At 41.3% G+C, this 27,528-nt stretch overlaps 4 protein-coding genes and 1 pseudogene across 4 annotated transcripts; all 5 read right to left on the bottom strand.

The window, feature by feature from the left end:
- Positions 1-3,610: 3,610 nt before the first annotated feature.
- On the bottom strand, positions 3,611-5,370 carry LOC131701898 (transcription factor HES-5-like). The gene is made up of 2 exons (XM_059002573.1): positions 5,218-5,370; positions 3,611-5,095 (listed from the first exon to the last, which is right to left on the bottom strand). Exons 1-2 carry the CDS (start codon positions 5,278-5,280, stop codon positions 4,730-4,732), a joined length of 429 nt encoding a protein of 142 aa, XP_058858556.1. The 5' UTR covers positions 5,281-5,370; the 3' UTR covers positions 3,611-4,729.
- Positions 5,371-8,837: 3,467 nt separating this feature from the next.
- LOC131701906 (transcription factor HES-5-like) lies at positions 8,838-10,664 on the bottom strand (annotated as a pseudogene).
- Positions 10,665-14,164: 3,500 nt separating this feature from the next.
- LOC131701905 (transcription factor HES-5-like) lies at positions 14,165-15,885 on the bottom strand. The gene is made up of 2 exons (XM_059002624.1): positions 15,776-15,885; positions 14,165-15,653 (listed from the first exon to the last, which is right to left on the bottom strand). Exons 1-2 carry the CDS (start codon positions 15,836-15,838, stop codon positions 15,288-15,290), a joined length of 429 nt encoding a protein of 142 aa, XP_058858607.1. The 5' UTR covers positions 15,839-15,885; the 3' UTR covers positions 14,165-15,287.
- Positions 15,886-19,527: 3,642 nt separating this feature from the next.
- LOC131701904 (transcription factor HES-5-like) lies at positions 19,528-21,205 on the bottom strand. Its single transcript, XM_059002621.1, has 2 exons — positions 21,095-21,205; positions 19,528-20,972 (listed from the first exon to the last, which is right to left on the bottom strand). The coding sequence occupies exons 1-2, from the start codon at positions 21,155-21,157 to the stop codon at positions 20,607-20,609; spliced, it is 429 nt and encodes a 142-aa protein (XP_058858604.1). The 5' UTR covers positions 21,158-21,205; the 3' UTR covers positions 19,528-20,606.
- Positions 21,206-24,794: 3,589 nt separating this feature from the next.
- LOC131701903 (transcription factor HES-5-like) lies at positions 24,795-26,275 on the bottom strand. The gene is made up of 2 exons (XM_059002620.1): positions 26,137-26,275; positions 24,795-26,014 (listed from the first exon to the last, which is right to left on the bottom strand). The coding sequence occupies exons 1-2, from the start codon at positions 26,197-26,199 to the stop codon at positions 25,649-25,651; spliced, it is 429 nt and encodes a 142-aa protein (XP_058858603.1). The 5' UTR covers positions 26,200-26,275; the 3' UTR covers positions 24,795-25,648.
- Between the last annotated feature and the right edge of the window lie 1,253 nt (positions 26,276-27,528).

Genomic DNA, 27,528 nt, shown 5'->3' on the forward strand with positions numbered 1-27,528 from the left:
TCTGACCAAAGACCCAATTTGTGTGCCAAACTTAAAATAAATAAATAAATAAATAAATAAATAATTCCTCTCATTATGTGTTTATTTATTAACCATAGACAGAAAAAAGGATGTTTGAAAACCAAGTAGAATATACTTCATTTCAGTAAGTCTTCACAAACCATTATCTACACTTCAGTACAGTGTTCACACAATTACGTGTTGTAACAATTCCTCAGATACATTTTTCCAAAAGCTTACAATGTATCGTAAACCTCTAAAGTTGAGTTATTTATGAATGGTCACTTTCCTTATCATTTTGCCTGTTGTTTTTTATTTTTTAATGACGCTAAACTGAAACGCACACATCAGGCTACTGTAGTTTGTACTGAAGAGAGAACTAATAAAACTGGAGCCGAATTCTAATTGGCACCAAAACAGGTCCGAGGTCTCCATCTAGTGTTTGAAGCCTGCAACAACACCAGTCCTGTGTTTCTACTACAAGTCGGTGTCACTAATCTAATACATCGAGCATCTATTTCTCTTACTAACAAACTTGTATTAAAAGGGAACAAACTTACATAAGATTAGAAAGAATCGTTCTTTTTATACTAAATACTAAAACAACGGCAAGTGCACTAATGACATCGTCATGAACAACTTCACGCAGTATTATATCGCATTGCAATACGTTCAAGGGTTAATAAAGGCTATCACACTGGCAGTCCTTTTTATTATACAGGGCGAAGCTAGCTGCAAACTGTAATCTTTTAAAACATGCAGAAACAAAGGGTTTTGATAACAGGTCCAAACAAGTCGTACATACAGTCCATAAGCTAGCTCAAAATGCTACAGGACGGTATCAAAGGTTTCATGGTGAACTACAAACCATGCCTTATCATAACTGAGAATTATCTATAGAATAGAAATATGCTCAATACAAATATTGTAAGGACTCTGCAGCAGGTTAAGCCTTATGACATCATTACAACACATGACGTAATTTAAAACACACGCCGTGATTAAACAGGGGCAGAATGTGAAGTTCTGTAGGAGCTCTATATGAAATAAGATAATATCATCATCCATCATGGAGAGGAACACAGGGCTGCCACGCGATGGCGCCAGAGCCCACCCTCTGGTTTTATATGGTCCATGGTTCTCAGGTAAGATTTCCAGGCAGCACAAGAGAATGCCAGCATGTATAATACACCAAGGCACACTTCCATTGTCTGCTGCTTGAATACAGTCAATGGGAAGGAGTGTGGGAACCTCGGAAAGAAGGTGAACTCACAGATCTGGTTACAAAAAAGCAGTAATGACCGGTCAGCTTTAGAGACATCACAGATAGGACTGCTAGCATATAAATACCATCGCACACCGGGCGGTATGCCCTGGTTAAAGTCTGCGGTTTTCCCATGCTTTTATACTATGCATTTACTGTAGTTCGCCATCTTTTTAAATATGTTCTTCCATACCTCTCCAGGCTTTACAATAACTGTCTATGCTTTACCATGCTTTTACTATATTAAACTTTGATAAGGGTGCCATTGATTGCATATTTATAATACCGCATCTCTCTCTCTCTCTCTCTCTCTCTCTCTCTCTCTCTCTCTCTCTCTCTCTCTCTCTCTATATATATATATATACTGACCAGAATAGACATCAGCTTTTAATTTTTTTAAAAAATATATTTTAAAAATTATTTTCCTTACTCTTTTGATCTTTTTTTCAGATTTGTCCAAAGAGGAAAGTGTCTCCTACCTTCAGTCCTAAGTGTGTCTCACTTCATTTCCAGACGTGTACCCTTATTCCAGTTTTTTTACACCCCGTCCCCGTCCCGGTCCCCGTCCTCGTCCTCGTCCTCGTCCCCCGTCCCGAGTGGCTTAATGCTGCAATGGAGCGCTCACACATCAAAGGCACACGGCTGGCTTTGGTCTGTAGAGCAATGTCTGCTAATGAGCTTTTAATCACCACAGGCACCCTGCAAGCTCACCCTGGCTTAATTAATCCGCCCTACAACACTGATGAATGGTGATTTGACTAAAACGAATGAATTGTTCCAGAAATAATGCAGCCAGTGTTGCCATGCATTCCCTTGACAGACACCTGTCCAAATATTTACTGTGACAGTGTAATTAATTTACCTCCAGGGATACTAATGCAGCACAAGAAGCAGTTTGTCAATCCATTACAAACCACGGGCCCAATTCACATGCTTCAGGGACGGAAACGAGACTCCCATTGCATAGCAGGTAGATCCATTCCAGGTTTATGGTTAGCCAAGGCGTACAGGTAACAAGCTCAGGTGAATACAGTTCAACCTGGAATGGCTCAAACGGATATCTCATTATATATATATATAATGAGCGAGCTACTTCAAAGTTTCTGCCAATTAAATATCCACTGGGGATCACTCACCTTTATTTGTGATTGATAGGACCCCTTGGGGATACCTGTTTGCACGCTAACAATGCGACCCAGTGCCATAACCGCTGCAAGCAGGTTGCTGAACTTCGGAGTTTGAGACGTTTCAAAGTTTATAAGCTACGACATGCAAGTGTGAGTCAGAGTGGGACGAATATATGACCTTTCCATGGCATGGCTAACTCCGTTTGTTTGAGCTAACTAACGTTGATTCAAGTCATGTCCCTTTTCAAAGAAGCACCAAGCAGATGGTCTGCCGGCAGTGGATTTGCCCCGGCAGGACAAAGGAAAGTCGGAGCCCGTCGCTAAGGGAGTGCTGGGAAAGGCACACGTCCTTTGTTGCGGGGATTGAAAAGCATGAATGGCTACAGAGTGTGGGAAACAGAGCGCAGCTCAGACTCACGGCTCACTGTTAATAAATAAGAGGCTCTACCCCACAGCAGGCAGGTGTTTGCACCGCCGCTGCGAAAGCGCTGGGCATGCTGCTGCACGTGAAAACACATCTCCGAGAGCTAGCGGCAACATTCCCTAAATCTTACCCTCTTGTGCGCTTCCATTCCTCATCCGGGTATACGGGTCTTAAAGAAATCTCGGTTTGCAAACCATGCTTTCAGTTAGTGTTGCACTTCCTCGGTCAGTTCAGTAGGAGCAGACCATTACGCGGCCGGCGAGATCACCGGCTCTTTATCCCGTTTTCACGTGAGACTGAGTTTGTCAGACTGTCCCACACACTTCTCTCTTCAATGCATTGAAACAGGGTACAAAAGCCGCGTGCAGAGGTACATGTCACGTCACTGACGCCGCTTACCCCAGCAACGAACTTAGAAAAAAACTACAAAATAACCATCTGGAGAACTGAAAGGGGAGAAGGAACCAAAAAGTTACCCAGTTCTTGAAAACTAACTTTTAAGTAGCGTAGTTAACCCTCCCATTAATTTAGCTTTTTTCATTTTTCAGATGCTGTTGAAATCCAGATAGGAGCCGCATTATACATATAGACAGGTTCTATTAACTGCAGCTTAGGCGGCAATTATTATTATTATTATTATTATTATTATTATTATTATTATTATTATTATTATTATAGTAGTATATGATTGTCTAGTTAAAATTAAGGCAGAAGTATTAAACTGACAACTGTGACCCTCTTTACATTAGTGCTGAACTGACAGTCAAGAACGAAAGAAAGTGAACACACTGTAAATATAGAGCGCAATGATTTTTATTCACCTTTCCTGAATAGACATCTCAGCAAGCATACCAATCAATGCACCGTTTCAGTAATCGACTGGGAGATCTGTAACAAAGGCAGCTCCAGTCTACAGTTAGTCTGATTTACAAAATCACTACTACACCTTGAAGAAAACTTCAAGACAACATATTTCATACAAGATTCACTCAGCGTGAGCGACTCTTTGAGATACTGCCTTTATCAAAGGCACAGATACACATTATACAGTGTATAAAATACACATTATACAGTATTTAAAACACCTCAGAATTTTTTTACAAATGCATTTTGAGACAGTCACTCTTTAAAATGCTTTTCATCAAAGCACACACGCTTCTTGTCTAACAAGATACAATAAGAGGATATTGCCTTCTCAGAAGACACACACATAACTATAAGTTTCTTAGTATTTCTTTACAATGAAAGATCAAGTTCATATTTGGGAATATTATTTTTCATCAATAATACAGATTTCTTGTGTAACAAGATACACTAAAGAGATGCCACCTTCAGAACAGGTCGTTATATAAATACTGTTTGAAATATTTCAGTGTTACTTTATAAAGAAATACCAAACAGTTTCAGCAATGCATACACACTTCCTGTGTAATTATATACAATTACAGATATATTGCCTTCACAAGAGGCATCAATACACATACTATTTAAAATAATTCCTCTACAAAGAAAAATAACTTTTAAACAATTCAAAAATCATTAGCATTAGCTATGCACACACAATTCTTAGACAAGATACTATTCAGGATATAGTGCCTTCACAGAGGACATAAAACCCATGTTTTAATTATCATAATATTTCTATAAACAGAAATGACTTTTAACTCAATAGCGTCATCGCTGCATACACACTCCTTGTATAACAAGAATGAACAAATCCTATCGCACACAATATTGCCCCAACACTGGGTAACTATTGTGCTTCCTTTCAATCAATGAAAGTAGCATTCAAATCTTCTGCACAAGCAAAACAGGAAGGAAAACACCCCCTACACAATGAGAATTACTGGATATGTCCATCATAGACAGGCATGTTGAATTCTGTATGTTCAAAGTGACAGTGTCCGTTGTGATCTACCAGGGCCGCCAGAGGGCACTCTTCACCGGGGTCGCCTCTTTGACGGGGATCTGATGCACTGGAGAATTCTGCGCAGCTTGGAAATGGTTCAGTAGTTTCTTCTGGGTTTCTGTCTTCATTTCATCCCGGGAAAGGAAGTGCACGATTTCTTGCACACACCTGGAGTAGCCTTCGTTTCCCGTCGCTGGCCGGGGGGAGGCGCTCTGTCTCAGGTAGCAGACGGTCATTTCCAGGATGTCCGCTTTCTCCAGTTTGGAATCGGGCTGCTGCTTCACGAATTCTTTTCCCAGTAACGTCTTGAGCTGCTCGATGCTGCTGTTGATACGATCTCTGCGCATCTTTTCAACCACCGGTTTTCTCAACTGCAAAAAAGAACAAGGCACACATTCAGTTAATAACCAGTTCGTGAGGAATAACAATTGAAGTTTTAAAAACACAAAACATTTAAAAAATAATCACACTTGCTCATTTAGTCTCAACTTACTTTGTTTGTCATTGTCATGTGTCCCTGTGAGTATCCCATAGCTGCAGCGATTGTAGGTGCCATTGCTGGAGTCACGGTGCTGTTAATATCGGTTTCTCTGGAGCTTAGAAGTCTCGGATCTGCTGGTTTTAGCTGCAAGCATCTCCCCTATTTATACTCTCCAGTCTCCATACGCATGTGTGGGTCTCGGGCTTGTTGGAGTTTCTCACACTCAGTAGCCAATCGGCGCGCTCGGGAGGACAATGGGAGAAGCTGGAACTGCCACACGCTGGATTAAGCGCTTATTGACGGAGGATAAAAGCCAACTCCCAGGAGAGCAGGTGGAGGGGGTGGGAGGGGGCAATAGCGAGTGACTTGCAGGGGGTTGTGTGAATCTGGGAAAGTGCTGACCCCACCAAAAGATCAGATCTGCAGCCTGATGTTGGGATCAATGACATTGAAACATCACAGGACTGGTAACTGAAATAAACACGGGCATGTGCCACATATGTTTGGATAGTAGCAAATGAGCAACGTGGAGAAGCATTATTATCCGATATGACAGAAATGGCGTATTACTGCACGGGAAAGGAAACCACATTACAGGCAGTAGGCTCTATGGCACCATTAACGGCGCGCTCCCTGAGTAACAGATTGATGTCAATCACACTTTCCCCCAATGAGAAGTGTTTGATCTTTGCGTTCGGTGTCAGGTCTGTGTTCCTGGGCGGAACTTTCCCAGGTTCCAGACGTGAAGACGTTGTGCACGGCACGAGTTACATATATACTGTATTCGAGTAGACATCCAATAACATATATACATGCGATTAGATTATCACTCAACATACAAGCCGTTATTAAATACCACACATCTAAACCACATTCGTGTACCTCCTGTAACTATTTGTAATGTATTTCATAACTATTCAATTGACATGTGTGTTGTAATATAGTTTAGTAGGGGTTTCGCTTCGGAGAACAGTTTGGAAATTGATTTTACAGATATATAAAGATCTGGTTGGTTTGAATAAAACCTCCTATTGCTCCGGTTTCCAGCACTGTGCATGTGTTTGCGCATCATTATAGTACTGCCTCGGGTTTCTTGCTCTCAATAGAACAGCTGGAGTTGGAGTGGGAAACCCTGCTGAAAGTTGTCCTCTATTCTGTGGGTGATGTTTGGACATCCTTAGAGCAGCTCTTCCAGATGTCACAGATGCAGCTTTCCTCTTCTTGCCGGTAGAGTCTGTGAGTAAAAAGCTGCTCAGGGTTTCCCGCACTTTGCGCTGTGCTGTGCTCGATACAGGACAAAAGTAGCGCGCCGTGCAGAATGCCGCATTAGTGACGGTAAGTGGGTCTGTATTGTATGATAGCGAGGGCCTTACGTCACAGACCATCTGGAGGGAAAGGCGATCAGAGGCTGATGGCTTTTCAATAATATCTATTGGCGATTAAGAAATCGGGATCTGTCTTCTATACAGGACATGAGATTCAAAATATCCAAAAGGAAATTATTTATGGACAGGTTGCATTACTGCTGTAATCCAGTGGAAATCACAAACCCTTAACATTAAACCTTTTAGAATAAGTGTAGGCATTAGCGATGGGACGAATACAGCGGTTCCGAATGATTTTCCTTTAAGGTCTCACTGAACCGACACATTTCAATTGAAGGAAAATCATTCGGAACCGCTGTATTCGTCCCAGCCCTAGCAGGTCTGCATAAAGACAGGTATCTTATATTGAAATGAGTAATGAGAGAGGGTGTTTATCAATAATAACTCCAGGGAGATGTGTGTCTTTAGGGCACAGTATTATAACAGGACACATTTCTCACCTCAATGCAATAGCACCCAATGACTGTGACCAGAGAGTGACGTCATCCCTATACAACCGGAGATAAAGACTGACAGATGCCAATGGCATTGTGGGGCCTTAATGACATTATAACTTGTGACTTTCCTGTCCAGAGTTTTCCCACACTCTGCCCATTCAGAGAGTGCAGGCTTGCACAAAGGAAGTGTGCCTTGTTAAATGCTAATCTGTATTTAGAAAGGCATCTTCAGCAACAGCACACTTGGGAATAAGCTGAGGTTAATATATTTCAATGAAGAGCCTGATGTACACAAGCAACATCTTAAACTCATTTCCAAATAATAATGAAACTTCATATAGAGTATGGGCAGCCTAATTAGTCCAGTGAGGACGCAAGTCTTTACGTTGTATACAGTCCAGACCATTTCTTAGCTTTTATTCCATCTTCAGAAACAACCTGTGATGTGTTTGTATACTGAATAAAACCTGAATATATTAATTACCTAGAGACCATTTAACAAGCAGTACTTTGTGTTGGTGAATGACAAATTGTTTAATAGATATTTTATATAGAAAACGACCTCTTTCTAAATCACAAATGATTACATATTGAAAGAACTGTTTCCACTTGTGATCCGAATCTCTGTAATATTTTGTAGTAACAAATATGTGAGCCACTCCTCTCCCTCTCCTCATCACTGGCATGCGTGCGGGATAACAAGCTTCATGGCCTGCCTCTGTGGGGGTGGGGACACTGGGATCTGTGAGGGAGTTTTCCACTGTTTCCCACACTCTCTATCCATTCATTGCATTCAATTGGGTAACAAAAGAAGTGTGTCTTGTTACACATTACATTAGTGATGGTGTTTGATCTCCCATTGTTGCTAAAGGAAAGCTTACTCCCAGCAGACCATCTGGATCCCAATATATGTCATCCTCCAGAGTCCGGCAAGCTTTTGAAAGTCACTTCACCTGTTGCTGTTTCACTCTTTCAAGCTATTGCAATGTGTTAATTTTCTCTTCTAACTTTACCTTTATAACTGATAAACCCAGCGAGATGTCAGAGCGCTCTGTTATCACTCTCTCTTGGAAGAATACAAGTACAGTAACACTTATTTAAGATTATACTTTTTGAATGTGTCTGTTTGGATACAGTTACAGGTTCATATGCCTATCTGTATACTACAAGCCATGCATCTTAATATCAGTACTGTAACATTACAATTACATTAGGTATTGCTGTGCATATTACATAATTTTTACAAATGAATGGCAGGGTAGGGTACTGTGTTTGAGAGACTGAGGCTGAAGAAACTGGCCAATACAGTAAAGCATAGATCTACTATATATCATGTATTCATCTGCAGATTATTTTCTGCTACAGTATTACTCTTTGAGGTCCTGATATTGATCCTGTTCTAGAGAATATTCCTTCGTATGCAGTTTTAGCTCTGTCCCGTATCCCAACACATCAGCCCTCAAGCACTCCCCATTGTATCACACACCTCTATTCAGCAGCAGGAGGTCTATTGTTCTCCCGCATTGTGCTGTCAGTTTAGCAAGTCTTGGATAAAGATTTCCCTATCGTCCCTGTGAATGCATTGATTGTGCACCAGTGTGGGAAACTCCAGCCTTGCAGGGACCCACAGATTGATATGCAGATATCATAGAGTAAATGGAAGTGTTTAATGTCAGGTATAGCTGAATATCAAGGTATGTGTGTGTAATATACAGTATGAGCAGATATGTGTGTGTAATATTCACTGCTGATCAGAGCAGTGATTATATTTAAGAAAAGAAGAGACGCACAGTAAAGAAATATAGTTCAATTGTTTTATTTGATTCACACATGAGACACGTGTCATTCACAGATTTCAATGCTGGATTCATCAGACAGTTCTGCCAATACACTGCATCGATAATGCCTTCATACAGGCTACTCGAACAGTCCATTTCTACAGATACCCTGCACTCTGATTTACAAAATCACTACCACACCTTGAAGGAAACTTCAAGACAACATATTTCATATAAGATTCACTCAACATGAGCTACTCTTTGAGATACTGCCTTTATCAAAGGCACAGATACACAATATACAGTATATAAAATACAAATTATACAGTATATAAAACACTTCCTTCAGTATTTTTTTACAGATACATTTTGAGACAGTCACTCTTTAAAATGCTTTTCATCAAAGCACACACGCTTCTTGTCTAACAAGATACAATAAGAGGATATTGCCTTCTCAGAAGACACACACATAACTATAAGTTTCTTAGTATTTCTTTACAATGAAAGATCAAGTTCATATTTTGGGAATATGATTTTTCATCAATAATACAGATTTCTTGTGTAACAAGATACACTAAAGAGATGCCACCTTCAGAACAGGTCGTTATATAAATACTGTTTGAAATATTTCAGTGTTACTTTATAAAGAAATACCAAACAGTTTCAGCAATGCATACACACTTCCTGTGTAATTATATACAATTACAGATATATTGCCTTCACAAGAGGCATCAATACCAATACTATTTAAAATAATTCCTCTACAAAAAAGAATGACTTTTAAATAAATCAAAATTCATTAGCATTAGCTATGCACACACAATTCTTACGAGACAAGATACTATTAAGGATATAGTGCCTTCACAGAGGACATGAAACCCATGTTTTAATCATCATAATATTTCCATAAACAGAAATGACTTTTAACTCAATAGCGTCATCGCTGCATACACACTGCTTGTATAACAAGAATGAACAAATCCTATCGCACACAATATTGCCCCAACACTGGGTAACTATTGTGTTTCCTTTCAATCAATGAAAGTAGCATTCAAATCTTCTGCACAAGCAAAACAGGAAGGAAAACACCCCCTACACAATGAGAATTACTGGATATGTCCATCATAGACAGGCATGTTGAATTCTGTGTGTTCAAAGTGACAGTGTCCGTTGTGATCTACCAGGGCCGCCAGAGGGCACTCTTCACCGGGGTCGCCTCTTTGACGGGGCTCTGATGCGCTGGAGAATTCTGCGCAGCTTGGAAATGGTTCAGTAGTTTCCTCTGGGTTTCTGTCTTCATTTCATCCCGGGAAAGGAAGTGCACGATTTCTTGCACACACCTGGAGTAGCCTCGTTTCCCGTCGCTGGCCGGGGGGAGGCGCTCTGTCTCAGGTAGCAGACGGTCATTTCCAGGATGTCCGCTTTCTCCAGTTTGGAATCGGGCTGCTGCTTCACGAATTCTTTTCCCAGTAACGTCTTGAGCTGCTCGATACTGCTGTTGATACGATCTCTGCGCATCTTTTCAACCACCGGTTTTCTCAACTGCAAAAAAGAACAAGGCACACATTCAGTTAATAACCAGTTCGTGTTCGTGTAACAATTGAAGTTTTAAAAACACAAAAAATTTAAAAAATAATCACACGTGCTCATTTAGTCTCAACTTACTTTGTTGGTCATTGTCACGTGTCCCTGTGAGTATCCCATAGCTGCAGCGATTGTAAGTGCCATTGCTGGAGTCACGGTGCTGTTAATATCGGTTTCTCTGGAGCTTAGAAGTCTCGGATCTGCTGGTTTTAGCTGCAAGCATCTCCCCTATTTATACTCTCCAGTCTCCATACGCATGTGTGGGTCTCGGGCTTGTTGGAGTTTCTCACACTCAGTAGCCAATCGGCGCGCTCGGGAGGACAATGGGAGAAGCTGGAACTGCCACACGCTGGATTAAGCGCTTATTGACGGAGGATAAAAGCCAACTCCCAGGAGAGCAGGTGGAGGGGGTGGGAGGGGGCAATAGCGAGTGACTTGCAGGGGGTTGTGTGAATCTGGGAAAGTGCTGACCCCACCAAAAGATCAGATCTGCAGCCTGATGTTGGGAACAATGACACTGAAACATCACAGGACTGGTAACTGAAATAAACACGGGCATGTGCCACATATGTTTGGATAGTAGCAAATGAGCAACGTGGAGAAGCATTATTATCCGATATGACAGAAATGGCGTTTTACTGCACGGGAAAGGAAACCACATCACAGGCAGTAGGCTCTATGGCACCATTAACGGCGTGCTCCCTGAGTAACAGATTGATGTCAATCACACTTTCCCCCAATGAGAAGTGTTTGATCTTTGCGTTCGGCGTCAGGTCTGTGTTCCTGGGCGGAACTTTCCCAGGTTCCAGGCGTGAAGACGTTGTGCACGGCACGAGTTACATATATACTGTATTCGAGTAGACATCCAATAACATATATACATGCGATTAGATTATCACTCAACATACAAGCCATTACTAAATACCAGACATCTAAACCACATTCGTGTAGTTCCTGTAACTATTTGTAATGTGTTTAATAACTATTCAATTGACATGTGTGCTGTAATATAGTTTAGTTGGCGTTTCGCTTCGGAGAACATTTTGGAAATTGATTTTACAGATACATAAAGATCTGGTTGGTTTGAATAAAACCTCCTATTGCTCCGGTTTCCAGCACTGTGCATGTGTTTGCGCATCATTATAGTACTGCCTCGGGTTTCTTGCTCTCAATAGAACAGCTGGAGTTGGAGTGGGAAACCCTGCTGAAAGTTGTCCTCTATTCTGTGGGTGATGTTTGGACATCCTTAGAGCAGCTCTTCCAGATGTCACAGATGCAGCTTTCCTCTTCTTGCCGGTAGAGTCTGTGAGTAAAAAGCTGCTCAGAGTTTCCCACACTTTGCGCTGTGCTGTGCTCCATACAGGACAAAAGCAGCGCGCCGTGCAGAATGCCGCATTAGTGACGGTAAGTGGGTCTGTATTGTATGATAGCGAGGGCCTTACGTCACAGACCATCTGGAGGGAAAGGCGATCAGAGGCTGATGGCTTTTCAATAATATCTATTGGCGATTAAGAAATCGGGATCTGTCTTCTATACAGGACATGAGATTCAAAATATCCAAAGGAAATGATTTATGGACAGGTTGCATTACTGCTGTAATCCACTGGACATCACAAACCCTTAACATTAAACCTTTTAGAATAAGTGTAGGCATTAGCGATGGGACGAATACAGCAGTTCCGAATGATTTTCCTTTAAGGTCTCACTGAACCGACACATTTCAATTGAAGGAAAATCATTCGGAACCGCTGTATTCGTCCCAGCCCTAGCAGGTCTGCATAAAGACAGGTATCTTATATTGAAATGAGTAATGAGAGAGGGTGTTTATCAATAATAACTCCAGGGAGATGTGTGTCTTTAGGGCACAGTTATTATAACAGGACACATTTCTCACCTCAATGCAATAGCACCCAATGACTGTGACCAGAGAGTGACGTCATCCCTATAGAACCGGAGATAAAGACTGACAGATACCAATGGCATTGTGGGGCCTTAATGACATTATAACTTGTGACTTTCCTCTCCAGAGTTTTCCCACACTCTGCCCATTCAGAGAGTGCAGGCTTGCACAAAGGAAGTGTGCCTTGTTAAATGCTAATCTGTATTTAGAAAGGCATCTTCAGCAACAGCACACTTGGGAATACGCTGAGGTTAATATATTTCAATGAAGAGCCTGATGTACACAAGCAACATCTTAAACTCATTTCCAAATAATAATGAAACTTCATATAGAGTATGGGCAGCCTAATTAGTCCAGTGAGGACGCAAGTCTTTACGTTGTATACAGTCCAGACCATTTCTTAGCTTTTATTCTATCTTCAGAATCAACCTGTGATGTGTCTGTATACTGAATAAAACCTGAATATATTAATTACCTAGAGACTATTTAAAAAGCAGTACCTGGTGTTGGTGAATGACAAATTGTTTAATAGATATTTTATATAGAAAACGACCTCTTTCTAAATAACAAATGATTACATATTGAAAGAACTGTTTCCACTTGTGATCTGAATCTCTGTAATATTTTGTAGCAACAAATAAGTGAGCCACACCTCTCCCTCTCCTCATCACTGGCATGCGTGCGGGATAACAAGCTTCATGGCCTGTCTCTGTGGGGGTGGGGACACTAGGATCTGTGAGGGAGTTTTCCACTGTTTCCCACACTCTCTATCCATTCATTGCATTCAATTGGGTAACAAAAGAAGTGTGTCTTGTTACACATTACATTAGTGATGGTGTTTGATCTCCCATTGTTGCTAAAGGAAAGCTTACTCCCAGCAGACCATCTGGATCCCAATATATGTCATCCTCCAGAGTCCGGCAAGCTTTTGGAAGTCACTTCACCTGTTGCTGTTTCACTCTTTCAAGCTGTTGCAATGTGTTAATTTTCTCTTCTAGCTTTACCTTTATAACTGATAAACCCAGCGAGATGTCAGAGCGCTCTGTTATCACTGTCTCTTGGAAGAGTACAAGTACAGTAACACTTATTTAAGATTATACTTTTTGAATGTGTTTGTCTGGACCCAGTTACAGGTTCATATGCCTATCTGTACACTACAAGCCATGCATCTTAATATCAGTACTGTAACACTACAATTACATTATGTATTGCTGTGCATATTACATAGTTTTTTTTACAAATGAATGGCAGGGTAGGGTACTGTGTTTGAGAGACTGAGGCTGAAGAAATTGGCCAATACAGTAAAGCATAGATCTACTATATATCATGTATTCATCTGCAGATTATTTTCTGCTACAGTATTACTCTATGATGTCCTGATATTGATCCTGTTCTAGAGAATATTCCTTCGTATGCAGTTTTAGCTCTGTCCCGTATCTCAACACATCAGCCCTCAAGCACTCCCCATTGTATCACACACCTCATTTCAGCAGTAAGAGGTCTATTGTTCTCCCGCATTGTGCTGTCAGTTTAGCAAGTCTTGGATAAAGATTTCCCTATCGTCCCTCTGAATGCATTGATTGTGCACCAGTGTGGGAAACTCCAGCCTTGCAGGGACCCAGAGATTGATATGCAGATATCATAGAGTAAATGGAAGTGTTTAATGTCAGGTATAGCTGAATATCAAGGTATGTGTGTGTGTGTGTGTGTAATATTCAGTATGAGCAGGTGTGTTTGTATTTAAAGAAGTTCAGCACCAAGGATAGCACCTGTTAGCCCAACAGGCAGCCCTCTCCCTCACTGTCTTCACTGCTGATCAGAGCAGGAATTATATTTAAGAAAAGAAGAGACGCACAGTAAAGAAATATAGTTCAATTGTTTTATTTGATTCACACATGAGACACGTGTCATTCACAGATTTCAATGCTGGATTCATCAGACAGTTCTGCCAATACACTGCATCGATAATGCCTTCATACAGGCTACTCGAACAGTCCATTTCTACAGATACTCTGCACTCTGATTTACAAAATCACTACCACACCTTGAAGGAAACTTCAAGACAACGTATTTCTTATAAGATTCGCTCAGCATGAGCTACTCTTTGAGATACTGCCTTTATCAAAGGCACAGATACACAATATACAGTATATAAAATACACATTATACAGTATATAAAACACTTCCTTCAGTGTTTTTTTACAGTCACTCTTTAAAATGCTTTTCATCAAAGCACACACGCTTCTTGTCTAACAAGATACAATAAGAGGATATTGCCTTCTCAGAAGACACACACATAACTATATGTTTCTTAATACTTCTTTACAATGAAAGATCAAGTTCATATTTTAGGAATATTATTTTCATTAATAATACAGATTTCTTGTGTAACAAGATACACTAAAGAGATGCCACCTTCAGAACAGGTCGTTATATAAATACTGTTTGAAATATTTCAGTGTTACTTTATAAAGAAATACCAAACAGTTTCAGCAATGCATACACACTTCCTGTGTAATTATATACAATTACAGATACATTGCCTTCACAAGAGGCATCAATACCAATACTATTTAAAATAATTCCTCTACAAAGAAAAATAACTTTTAAACAATTCAAAAATTCATTAGCTATGCACACACAATTCTTACGAGACAAGATACTATTCAGGATATAGTGCCTTCACAGAGGATATAAAACCCATATTTTAATTATCATAATATTTCTATAAACAGAAATGACTTTTTACTCAATAGCGTCATCGCTGCATACACACTCCTTGTATAACAAGAATGAACAAATCCTATCGCACACAATATTGCCCCAACACTGGGTAACTATTGTGTTTCCTTTCAATCAATGAAAGTAGCATTCAAATCTTCTGTACAAGCAAAACAGGAAGGAAAACACCCCCTACACAATGAGAATTACTGGATATGTCCATCATAGACAGGCATTTTGAATTCTGTATGTTCGAAGTGACAGTGTCTGTTGTGATCTACCAGGGCCGCCAGAGGGCACTCTTCACCGGGGTCGCCTCTTTGACGGGGCTCTGATGCACTGGAGAATTCTGCGCAGCTTGGAAATGGTTCAGTAGTTTCCTCTGGGTTTCTGTCTTCATTTCACCCCGTGAAAGGAAGTGCACGATTTCTTGCACACACCTGGAGTAGCCTTCGTTTCCCGTCGCTGGCCGGGGGAAGGCGCTCTGTCTCAGGTAGCAGACGGTCATTTCCAGGATGTCCGCTTTCTCCAGTTTGGAATCGGGCTGCTGCTTCACGAATTCTTTTCCCAGTAACGTCTTGAGCTGCTCGATGCTGCTGTTGATACGATCTCTGCGCATCTTTTCAACCACCGGTTTTCTCAACTGCAAAAAAGAACAAGGCACACATTCAGTTAATAACCAGTTCGTGAGGAATAACAATTGAAGTTTTAAAAACACAAAACATTTCAAAAATAATCACCCGTGCTCATTTAGTCTCAACTTACTTTGTTTGTCATTGTCACGTGTCCCTGTGAGTATCCCATAGCTGCAGCGATTGTAGGTGCCATTGCTGGAGTCACGGTGCTGTTAATATCGGTTTCTCTGGAGCTCAGAAGTCTCGGATCTGCTGGTTTTAGTTGTAAGCATCTCCCCTATTTATACTCTCCAGTCTCCATACGCATGTGTGGGTCTCGGGCTTGTTGGAGTTTCTCACACTCGGTAGCCAATCGGCGCGCTCGGGAGGACAATGGGAGAAGCTGGAACTGCCACACGCTGGATTAAGCGCTTATTGACGGAGGATAAAAGCCAACTCCCGGGAGAGCAGGTGGAGGGGGTGGGAGGGGGCAATAGCGAGTGACTTGCAGGGGGTTGTGTGAATCTGGGAAAGTGCTGTCCCCACCAAAAGATCAGATCTGCAGCCTGATGTTGGGATCAATGACATTGAAACATCACAGGGCTGGTAAATGAAATAAACACGGGCATGTGCCACATATGTTTGGATAGTAGCAAATGAGCAACGTGGAGAAGCATTATTATCCGATATGACAGAAATGGCGTTTTACTGCACGGGAAAGGAAACCACATTACAGGCAGTAGGCTCTATGGCACCATTAACGGCGTGCTCCCTGAGTAACAGATTGATGTCAATCACACTTTCCCCCAATGAGAAGTGTTTGATCTTTGCGTTCGGCGTCAGGTCTGTGTTCCTGGGCGGAACTTTCCCAGGTTCCAGGCGTGAAGACGTTGTGCACGGCACGAGTTACATATATACTGTATTCGAGTAGACATCCAATAACATATATACATGCGATTAGATTATCACTCAACATACAAGCCATTATTAAATACCACACATCTAAACCACATTCGTGTAGTTCCTGTAACTATTTGAATAACTATTCAATTGACATGTGTGTTGTAATATAGTTTAGTAGGCGTTTCGCGTCGGAGAACAGTTTGGAAATTGATTTTACAGATATATAAAGATCTGGTTGGTTTGAATAAAACCTCCTATTGCTCTGGTTTCCAGCACTGTGCATGTGTTTGCGCATCATTATAGTACTGCCTCGGGTTTCTTGCTCTCAATAGAACAGCTGGAGTTGGAGTGGGAAACCCTGCTGAAAGTTGTCCTCTATTCTGTGGGTGATGTTTGGACATCCTTAGAGCAGCTCTTCCAGATGTCACAGATGCAGCTTTCCTCTTCTTGCCGGTAGAGTCTGTGAGTAAAAAGCTGCTCAGAGTTTCCCGCACTTTGCGCTGTGCTGTGCTCGATACAGGACAAAAGCAGCGCGCCGTGCAGAATGCCGCATTAGTGACGGTAAGTGGGTCTGTATTGTATGATAGCGAGGGCCTTACGTAACAGACCATCTGGAGGGAAAGGCGATCAGAGGCTGATGGCTTTTCAATAATATCTATTGGCGATTAAGAAATCGGGATCTGTCTTCTATACAGGACATGAGATTCAAAATATCCAAAAGGAAATGATTTATGGACAGGTTGCATTACTGCTGTAATCCAGTGGACATCACAAACCCTTAACATTAAACCTTTTAGAATAAGTGTAGGCATTAGCGATGGGACGAATACAGCTGTTCCGAATGATTTTCCTTTAAGGTCTGACTGAATCGACACATTTCAATTGAAGGAAAATCATTCGGAACCGCTGTATTCGTCCCAGCCCTAGCAGGTCTGCATAAAGACAGGTATCTTATATTGAAATGAGTAATGAGAGAGGGTGTTTATCAATAATAACTCCAGGGAGATGTGTGTCTTTAGGGCACAGTATTATAACAGGACACATTTCTTACCTCAGTGCAATAGCACCCAATGACTGTGACCAGAGAGTGACGTCATCCCCTATACAACCGGAGATAAAGACTGACAGATGCCAATGGCATTGTGGGGCCTTAATGACATTATAACTTGTGACTTTACTCTCCAGAGTTTTCCCACACTCTGCCCATTCAGAGAGTGCAGGCTTGCACAAAGGAAGTGTGCCTTGTTAAATGCTAATCTGTATTTAGAAAGGCATCTTCAGCAACAGCACACTTGGGAATAAGCTGAGGTTAATATATTTCAATGAAGAGCCTGATGTACACAAGCAACATCTTAAACTCATTTCCAAATAATAATGACACTTCATATAGAGTATGGGCAGCCTAATTAGTCCAGTGAGGACGTAAGTCTTTACGTTGTATACAGTCCAGACCCTTTCTTAGCTTTTATTCTATCTTCAGAAACAACCTGTGATGTGTTTGAATACTCAATAAAACCTGAATATATTAATTACCTAGAGACCATTTAACAAGCAGTACTTGGTGTTGGTGAATGACAAATTGTTTAACAGATATTTTATATAGAAAACGACCTCTTTCTAAATCACAAAGGATTACATATTGAAAGAACTGTTTCCACTTGTGATCCGAATCTCTGTAATATTTTGTAGTAACAAATAAGTGAGCCACTCCTCTCCCTCTCCTCATCACTGGCATGCGTGCGGCATAACAAGCTTCATGGCCTGTCTCTGTGGGGGTGGGGACACTGGGATCTGTGAGGGAGTTTTCCACTGTTTCCCACACTCTCTATCCCTTCATTGCATTCAATTGGGTAACAAAAGAAGTGTGTCTTGTTACACATTACATTAGTGATGGTGTTTGATCTCCCATTGTCCTAAAGGACAGCTTACTCCCAGCAGACCATCTGGATCCTAATATATGTCATCCTCCAGAGTCCGGCAAGCTTTTGAAAGTCACTTCACCTGTTGCTGTTTCACTCTTTCAAGCTGTTGCAATGTGTTAATTTTCTCTTCTAGCTTTACCTTTATAACTGATAAACCCAGCGAGATGTCAGAGCGCTCTGTTATCACTCTCTCTTGGAAGAGTACAAGTACAGTAACACTTATTTTAGATTATACCTTTTGAGTGTGTCTGTCTGGACCCAGTTACAGGTTCATATGCCTATCTGTACACTACAAGCCATGCATCTTAATATCAGTACTGTAACATTACAATTACATTATGTATTGCTGTGCATATTACATAGTTTTTTTTATAAATGAATGGCAGGGTAGGGTACTGCGTTTGAGAGACTGAGGCTGAATAAATTGGCCAATACAGTAAAGCATAGATCTACTATATATCATGTATTCATCTGCAGATTATTTTCTGTTACAGTATTACTCTTTGATGTCCTGATATTGATCCTGTTCTAGAGAATATTCCTTCGTATGCATTTTTAGCTGTGACCCTTATCCCAACACATCAGCCCTCAAGCACGCCCCATTGTATCACACACCTCTATTCAGCAGCAGGAGGTCTATTGTGCTCCCGCATTGTGCTGTCAATTTAGCAAGTCTTGGATAAAGATTTCCCTATTGTCCCTGTGAATGCATTGATTGTGCACCAGTGTGGGAAACTCCAGCCTTGCAGGGACTCACAGATTGATATGCAGATCTCATAGAGTAAATGGAAGTGTTTAATGTGAGGTATAGCTGAATATCAAGGTATGTGTGTGTGTGTAATATACGGTATGAGCAGGTTTGTATGTATTTAAAGAAGTTCAGCACCAAGGTTAGCACCTGTTAGCCCAACAGGCTGCCCTCTCCCTCACTGTCTTCACTGCTGATCAGAGCAGTGATTATATTTAAGAAAAGAAGAGATGCACAGTAAAGAAATATAGTTCAATTGTTTTATATGATTCACACATGAGACACGTGTCATTCACAGATTTCAATGCTAGATTCATCAGACAGTTCTGAGGATACACAATACACTGCATCGATAATGCCTTCATGCAGGCTACTCGAACAGTCCATTTCTACAGATACTCTGCACTCTGATTTACAAAATCACTACCACACCTTGAAGGAAACTTCAAGACAACATATTTCTTATAAGATTCGCTCAGCATGAGCTACTCTTTGAGATACTGCCTTTATAAAAGGCACAGATACACATTATACAGTATATAAAATACACATTACACAGTACATAAAACACTTCCTTCAGTATTTTTTTTACAAATGCATTTTGAGACAGTCACTCTTTAAAATGCTTTTCATCAAAGCACACACGCTTCTTGTCTAACAAGATACAATAAGAGGATATTGCCTTCTCAGAAGACACACACATAACTATAAGTTTCTTAGTATTTCTTTACAATGAAAGATCAAGTTCAAATTTTGGGAATATTATTTTTCATCAATAATACGGATTTCTTGTGTAACAAGATACACTAAAGAGATGCCACCTTCAGAACAGGTCGTTATATAAATGCTGTTTGAAATATTTCAGTGTTACTTTATAAAGAAATACCAAACAGTTTCAGCAATGCATACACACGTCCTGTGTAATTATATACAATTACAGATATATTGCCTTCACAAGAGGCATCAATACCCATACTATTTAAAATAATTCCTCTACAAAGAAAAATAACTTTTAAACAATTCAAAAATCATTAGCATTAGCTATGCACACACAATTCTTACGAGACAAGATACTATTCAGGATATAGTGCCTTCACAGAGGACATAAAACCCATGTTTTAATCATCATAATATTTCCATAAACAGAAATGACTTTTAACTCAATAGCGTCATCGCTGCATACACACTCCTTGTATAACAAGAATGATCAAATCCTATCGCACACAATATTGCCCCAACACTGGGTAACTATTATGTTTCCTTTCAATCAATGAAAGTAGCATTCAAATCTTCTGCACAAGCAAAACAGGAAGGAAAACACCCCCTACACAATGAGAATTACTGGATATGTCCATCATAGACAGGCATGTTGAATTCTGTATGTTCAAAGTGACAGTGTCCGTTGTGATCTACCAGGGCTGCCAGAGGGCACTCTTCACCGGGGTCGCCTCTTTGACGGTGCTCTGATGCACTGGAGAATTCTGCGCAGCTTGGAAATGGTTCAGTAGTTTCCTCTGGGTTTCTGTCTTCATTTCATCCCGGGAAAGGAAGTTCACGATTTCTTGCACACACCTGGAGTAGCCTTCGTTTCCCGTCGCTGGCCGGGGGGAGGCGCTCTGTCTCAGGTAGCAGACGGTCATTTCCAGGATGTCCGCTTTCTCCAGTTTGGAATCGGGCTGCTGCTTCACGAATTCTTTTCCCAGTAACGTCTTGAGCTGCTCGATGCTGCTGTTGATACGATCTCTGCGCATCTTTTCAACCACCGGTTTTCTCAACTGCAAAAAAGAACAAGGCACACATTCAGTTAATAACCAGTTCGTGAGGAATAACAATTGAAGTTTTAAAAACACAAAACATTTAAAAAATAATCACACGTGCTCATTTAGTCTCAACTTACTTTGTTGGTCATTGTCACGTGTCCCTGTGAGTATCCCATAGCTGCAGCGATTGTAGGTGCCATTGCTGGAGTCACGGTGCTGTTAATATCGGTTTCTCTGGAGCTTAGAAGTCTCGGATGTGCTGGTTTTAGCTGCAAGCATCTCCCCTATTTATACTCTCCAGTCTCCATACGCGTGTGTGGGTCTCGGGCTTGTTGGAGTTTCTCACACTCGGCAGCCAATCGGCGCGCTCGGGAGGACAATGGGAGAAGCTGGAACTGCCACAAGCTGGATTAAGCGCTTATTGACGGATAAAAGCCAACTCCCAGGAGAGCAGGTGGAGGGGGTGGGAGGGGGCAATAGCGAGTGACTTGCAGGGGGTTGTATGAATCTGGGAAAGTGCTGACCCCACCAAAAGATCAGATCTGCAGCCTGATGTTGGGAACAATGACATTGAAACATCACAGGACTTGTAACTGAAATAAACACCGGCATGTGCCACATATCTTTGGATAGTAGCAAATGAGCAACGTGGAGAAGCATTATTATCCGATATGACAGAAATGGCGTTTTACTGCACGGGAAAGGAAACCACATTACAGGCAGTAGGCTCTATGGCACCATTAACGGCGCGCTCCCTGAGTAACAGATTGATGTCAATCACACTTTCCCCCAATGAGAAGTGTTTGATCTTTGCGTTCGGCGTCAGGTCTGTGTTCCTGGGCGGAACTTTCCCAGGTTCCAGGCGTGAAGACGTTGTGCACGGCACGAGTTACATATATACTGTATTCGAGTAGACATCCAATAACATATATACATGCGATTAGATTATCACTCAACATACAAGCCGTTATTAAATACCAGACATCTAAACCACATTCGTGTAGATCCTGTAACTATTTGTAATGTGTTTAATAACTATGCAATTGACATGTGTGTTGTAATATAGTTTAGTAGGCGTTTCGCGTCGGAGAACAGTTTGGAAATTGATTTTACAGATACATAAAGATCTGGTTGGTTTGAGTAAAACCTCCTATTGCTCCGGTTTCCAGCACTGTGCATGTGTTTGCGCATCATTATAGTACTGCCTCGGGTTTCTTGCTCTCAATAGAACAGCTGGAGTTGGAGTGGGAAACCCTGCTGAAAGTTGTCCTCTATTCTGTGGGTGATGTTTGGACATCCTTAGAGCAGCTCTTCCAGATGTCACAGATGCAGCTTTCCTCTTCTTGCCGGTAGAGTCTGTGAGTAAAAAGCTGCTCAGAGTTTCCCACACTGTGCTGTGCTGTGCTCGATACAGGACAAAAGCAGCGCGCCGTGCAGAATGACGCATTAGTGACGGTAAGTGGGTCTGTATGGTATGACAGCGAGGGCCTTACGTCACAGACCATCTGGAGGGAAAGGCGATCAGAGGCTGATGGCTTTTCAATAATATCTATTGGCGATTAAGAAATCGGGATCTGTCTTCTATACCGGACATGAGATTCAAAATATCAAAAAGGAAATGATTTATGGACAGGTTGCATTACTGCTGTAATCCAGTGGACATCACAAACCCTTAACATTAAACCTTTTAGAATAAGTGTAGGCATTAGCGATGGGACGAATACAGCGGTTCCGAATGATTTTCCTTTAAGGTCTCACTGAACCAACACATTTCAATTGAAGGAAAATCATTCGGAACCGCTGTATTCGTCCCAGCCCTAGCAGGTCTGCATAAAGACAGGTATCTTATATTGAAATGAGTAATGGGAGAGGGTGTTTATCAATAATAACTCCAGGGAGATGTGTGTCTTTAGGGCACAGTTATTATAACAGGACACATTTCTTACCTCAGTGCAATAGCACCCAATGACTGTGACCAGAGAGTGACGTCATCCCTATACACCCAGAGATAAAGACTGACAGATGCCAATGGCATTGTGGGGCCTTAATGACATTATAACTTGTGACTTTCCTCTCCAGAGTTTTCCCACACTCTGCCCATTCAGAGAGTGCAGGCTTGCACAAAGGAAGTGTGCCTTGTTAAATGCTAATCTGTATTTAGAAAGGCATCTTCAGCAACAGCACACTTGGGAATACGCTGAGGTTAATATATTTCAATGAAGAGCCTGATGTACACAAGCAACATCTTAAACTCATTTCCAAATAATAATGACACTTCATATAGAGTATGGGCAGCCTAATTAGTCCAGTGAGGACACAAGTCTTTACGTTGTATACAGTCCAGACCATTTCTTAGCTTTTATTCTATCTTCAGAAACAACCTGTGATGTGTCTGTATACTGAATAAAACCTGAATATATTAATTACCTAGAGACTATTTAAAAAGCAGTACTTGGTGTTGGTGAATGACAAATTGTTTAATAGATATTTTATATAGAAAACGACCTCTTTCTAAATAACAAATGATTACATATTGAAAGAACTGTTTCCACTTGTGATCTGAATCTCTGTAATATTTTGTAGCAACAAATAAGTGAGCCACACCTCTCCCTCTCCTCATCACTGGCATGCGTGCGGGATAACAAGCTTCATGGCCTGTCTCTGTGGGGGTGGGGACACTGGGATCTGTGAGGGAGTTTTCCACTGTTTCCCACACTCTCTATCCATTCATTGCATTCAATTGGGTAACAAAAGAAGTGTGTCTTGTTACACATTACATTAGTGATGGTGTTTGATCTCCCATTGTTGCTAAAGGAAAGCTTACTCCCAGCAGACCATCTGGATCCTAATATATGTCATCCTCCAGAGTCCGGCAAGCTTTTGAAAGTCACTTCACCTGTTGCTGTTTCACTCTTTCAAGCTGTTGCAATGTGTTAATTTTCTCTTCTAGCTTTACCTTTATAACTGATAAACCCAGCGAGATGTCAGAGCGCTCTGTTATCACTGTCTCTTGGAAGAGTACAAGTACAGTAACACTTATTTAAGATTATACTTTTTGAATGTGTCTGTCTGGACCCAGTTACAGGTTCATATGCCTATCTGTATACTACAAGCCATGCATCTTAATATCAGTACTGTAACACTACAATTACATTATGTATTGCTGTGCATATTACATAGTTTTTTTTATAAATGAATGGCAGGGTAGGGTACTGTGTTTGAGAGACTGAGGCTGAAGAAATTGGCCAAAACAGTAAAGCATAGATATACTATATATCATGTATTCATCTGCAGATTATTTTCTGCTACAGTATTACTCTTTGAGGTCCTGATATTGATCCTGTTCTAGAGAATATTCCTTCGTATGCAGTTTTAGCTCTGTCCCGTATCCCAACACATCAGCCCTCAAGCACTCCCCATTGTATCACACACCTCTATTCAGCAGCAAGAGGTCTATTGTTCTCCTGCATTGTGCTATCAATTTAGCAAGTCTTGGATAAAGATTTCCCTATCGTCCCTCTGAATGCATTGATTGTGCACCAGTGTGGGAAACTCCAGCCTTGCAGGGACCCACAGATTGATATGCAGATCTCATAGAGTAAATGGAAGTGTTTAATGTCAGGTATAGCTGAATATCAAGGTATGTGTGTGTGTGTGTAATATACAGTATGAGGAGGTTTGTATGTATTTAAAGAAGTTCAGCACCAAGGATAGCACCTGTTAGCCCAACAGGCAGCCCTCTCCCTCACTGTCTTCACTGCTGATCAGAGCAGGAATTATATTTAAGAAAAGAAGAGACACACAGTAAAGAAATATAGTTCAATTGTTTTATTTGAGTCACACATGAGACACGTGTCATTCACAGATTTCAATGCTGGATTCATCAGACAGTTCTGAGGATACACAATACACTGCATCAATAATGCCTTCATGCAGGCTACTCGAACAGTCCATTTCTACAGATACTCTGCACTCTGATTTACAAAATCACTACCACACCTTGAAGAAAACTTCAAGACAACATATTTCATATAAGATTCACTCAACATGAGCTACTCTTTGAGATACTGCCTTTATCAAAGGCACAGATACACATTATACAGTATATAACATACACATTATACAGTATATAAAACACTTCCTTCAGTGTTTTTTTTACAAATGCATTTTGAGACAGTCACTCTTTGAAATGCTTTTCATCAAAGCACACACGCTTCTTGTCCAACAAGATACAATAAGAGGATATAGTATTGATATACTATTTAAAAAATGGCTCTGCAAACAATAATGACATTTAAATAAATCAAAAATCATTAGCATTAGCTATGCACACACAATTCTTACGAGACAAGATACTATTCAGGATATACTGCCTTCACAGAGGACATGAAACCCATGTTTTAATCATCATAATATTTCCATAAACAGAAATTACTTTTAACTCAATAGCGTCATCGCTGCATACACACTGCTTGTATAACAAGAATGAACAAATCCTATCGCACACAATATTGCCCCAACACTGGGTAACTATTGTGTTTCCTTTCAATCAATGAAAGTAGCATTCAAATCTTCTGCACAAGCAAAACAGGAAGGAAAACACCCCCTACACAATGAGAATTACTGGATATGTCCATCATAGACAGACATGTTGAATTCTGTATGTTCAAAGTGACAGTGTCCGTTGTGATCTACCAGGGCCGCCAGAGGGCACTCTTCACCGGGGTCGCCTCTTTGACGGGGCTCTGATGCACTGGAGAATTCTGCGCAGCTTGGAAATGGTTCAGTAGTTTCCTCTGGGTTTCTGTCTTCATTTCATCCCGGGAAAGGAAGTGCACGATTTCTTGCACACACCTGGAGTAGCCTTCGTTTCCCGTCGCTGGCCGGGGGGAGGCGCTCTGTCTCAGGTAGCAGACGGTCATTTCCAGGATGTCCGCTTTCTCCAGTTTGGAATCGGGCTGCTGCTTCACGAATTCTTTTCCCAGTAACGTCTTGAGCTGCTCGATACTGCTGTTGATACGATCTCTGCGCATCTTTTCAACCACCGGTTTTCTCAACTGCAAAAAAGAACAAGGCACACATTCAGTTAATAACCAGTTCATGAGGAATAACAATTGAAGTTTTAAAAACACGAAACATTTCAAAAATAATCACACGTGCTCATTTAGTCTCAACTTACTTTGTTGGTCATTGTCACGTGTCCCTGTGAGTATCCCATAGCTGCAGCGATTGTAGGTGCCATTGCTGGAGTCACGGTGCTGTTAATATCGGTTTCTCTGGAGCTTAGAAGTCTCGGATCTGCTGGTTTTAGCTGCAAGCATCTCCCCTATTTATACTCTCCAGTCTCCATACGCATGTGTGGGTCTCGGGCTTGTTGGAGTTTCTCACACTCGGCAGCCAATCGGCGCGCTCGGGAGGACAATGGGAGAAGCTGGAACTGCCACACGCTGGATTAAGCGCTTATTGACGGAGGATAAAAGCCAACTCCCAGGAGAGCAGGTGGAGGGGGTGGGAGGGGGCAATAGCGAGTGACTTGCAGGGGGTTGTATGAATCTGGGAAAGTGCTGACCCCACCAAAAGATCAGATCTGCAGCCTGATGTTGGGATCAATGACAATGAAACATCACAGGGCTGGTAACTGAAATAAACACCGGCATGTGCCACATATGTTTGGATAGTAGCAAATGAGCAACGCGGAGAAGCATTATTATCCGATGTGACAGAAATGGCGTTTTACTGCACGGGAAAGGAAACCACATCACAGGCAGTAGGCTCTATGGCACCATTAACGGCGCGCTCCCTGAGTAACAGATTGATGTCAATCACACTTTCCCCCAATGAGAAGTGTTTGATCTTTGCGTTCGGCGTCAGGTCTGTGTTCCTGGGCGGAACTTTCCCAGGTTCCAGGCGTGAAGACGTTGTGCACGGCACGAGTTACATATATACTGTATTCGAGTAGACATCCAATAACATATATACATGCGATTAGATTATCACTCAACATACAAGCCATTATTAAATACCAGACATCTAAACCACATTGGAGTGTGAAGACGTTGTGCACGATGCACGGCAAAGTGTCTTCGACAGACACGAGTTCTAGAACTGTCACAAGAAGCACAGCTGAACAGCAACTCCTAGAAGAGACCTCCAGTCTCTCCACGGTATAATAATGCAACTCCAGCTTTCATTGAACGTGGGAGCCTACGCTGCGCAAAGCTTCCCACTGCCGCTCCTATTCATTGCTTTGGACACTATAACAATAGACGCGTGCCTCGTTACACAGCACATAATTCACATAGGTGTCCTTTTGATTGTGAATATTAGAAACGCTACACCCCAAAGACCATACGTGTGGGAATAACTGACAGCGTTACTCGTATTCATAACCCATCTATCTCAAGATCTTCTCTCAACCATTCCATGTTCACTTCTCATCTGTCTCTACGCAATCGTTTTACATAATTAAACATAGAACACTGATGTTACCAAAATAAGCATTGCAAAGTATAAAATGCGCCGGTGTGTTTCTCGCACCAAGCTGCACGTGTGTTTGGAATGTGACGGACTC

Source organism: Acipenser ruthenus, chromosome 27, assembly GCF_902713425.1.
Source record: "Acipenser ruthenus chromosome 27, fAciRut3.2 maternal haplotype, whole genome shotgun sequence".
NCBI classification, from domain to species: Eukaryota; Metazoa; Chordata; class Actinopteri; order Acipenseriformes; family Acipenseridae; genus Acipenser; species Acipenser ruthenus.

What these genes read in the sequence shown, in the direction of transcription:
- LOC131701898 (XM_059002573.1), bottom strand. Translation starts at nt 5,280, where the DNA reads ATGGCACCTACAATCGCTGCAGCTATGGGATACTCACAGGGACACATG. An exon ending in ACATGACAATGACAAACAAA is followed by an intron (nt 5,096 to 5,217) that starts GTAAGTTGAGAC and finishes TCTTTTTTGCAG; the next exon opens with TTGAGAAAACCGGTGGTTGA.
- LOC131701905 (XM_059002624.1), bottom strand. Translation starts at nt 15,838, where the DNA reads ATGGCACCTACAATCGCTGCAGCTATGGGATACTCACAGGGACACGTG. An exon ending in ACGTGACAATGACAAACAAA is followed by an intron (nt 15,654 to 15,775) that starts GTAAGTTGAGAC and finishes TCTTTTTTGCAG; the next exon opens with TTGAGAAAACCGGTGGTTGA.
- LOC131701904 (XM_059002621.1), bottom strand. Translation starts at nt 21,157, where the DNA reads ATGGCACCTACAATCGCTGCAGCTATGGGATACTCACAGGGACACGTG. An exon ending in ACGTGACAATGACCAACAAA is followed by an intron (nt 20,973 to 21,094) that starts GTAAGTTGAGAC and finishes TCTTTTTTGCAG; the next exon opens with TTGAGAAAACCGGTGGTTGA.
- LOC131701903 (XM_059002620.1), bottom strand. Translation starts at nt 26,199, where the DNA reads ATGGCACCTACAATCGCTGCAGCTATGGGATACTCACAGGGACACGTG. An exon ending in ACGTGACAATGACCAACAAA is followed by an intron (nt 26,015 to 26,136) that starts GTAAGTTGAGAC and finishes TCTTTTTTGCAG; the next exon opens with TTGAGAAAACCGGTGGTTGA.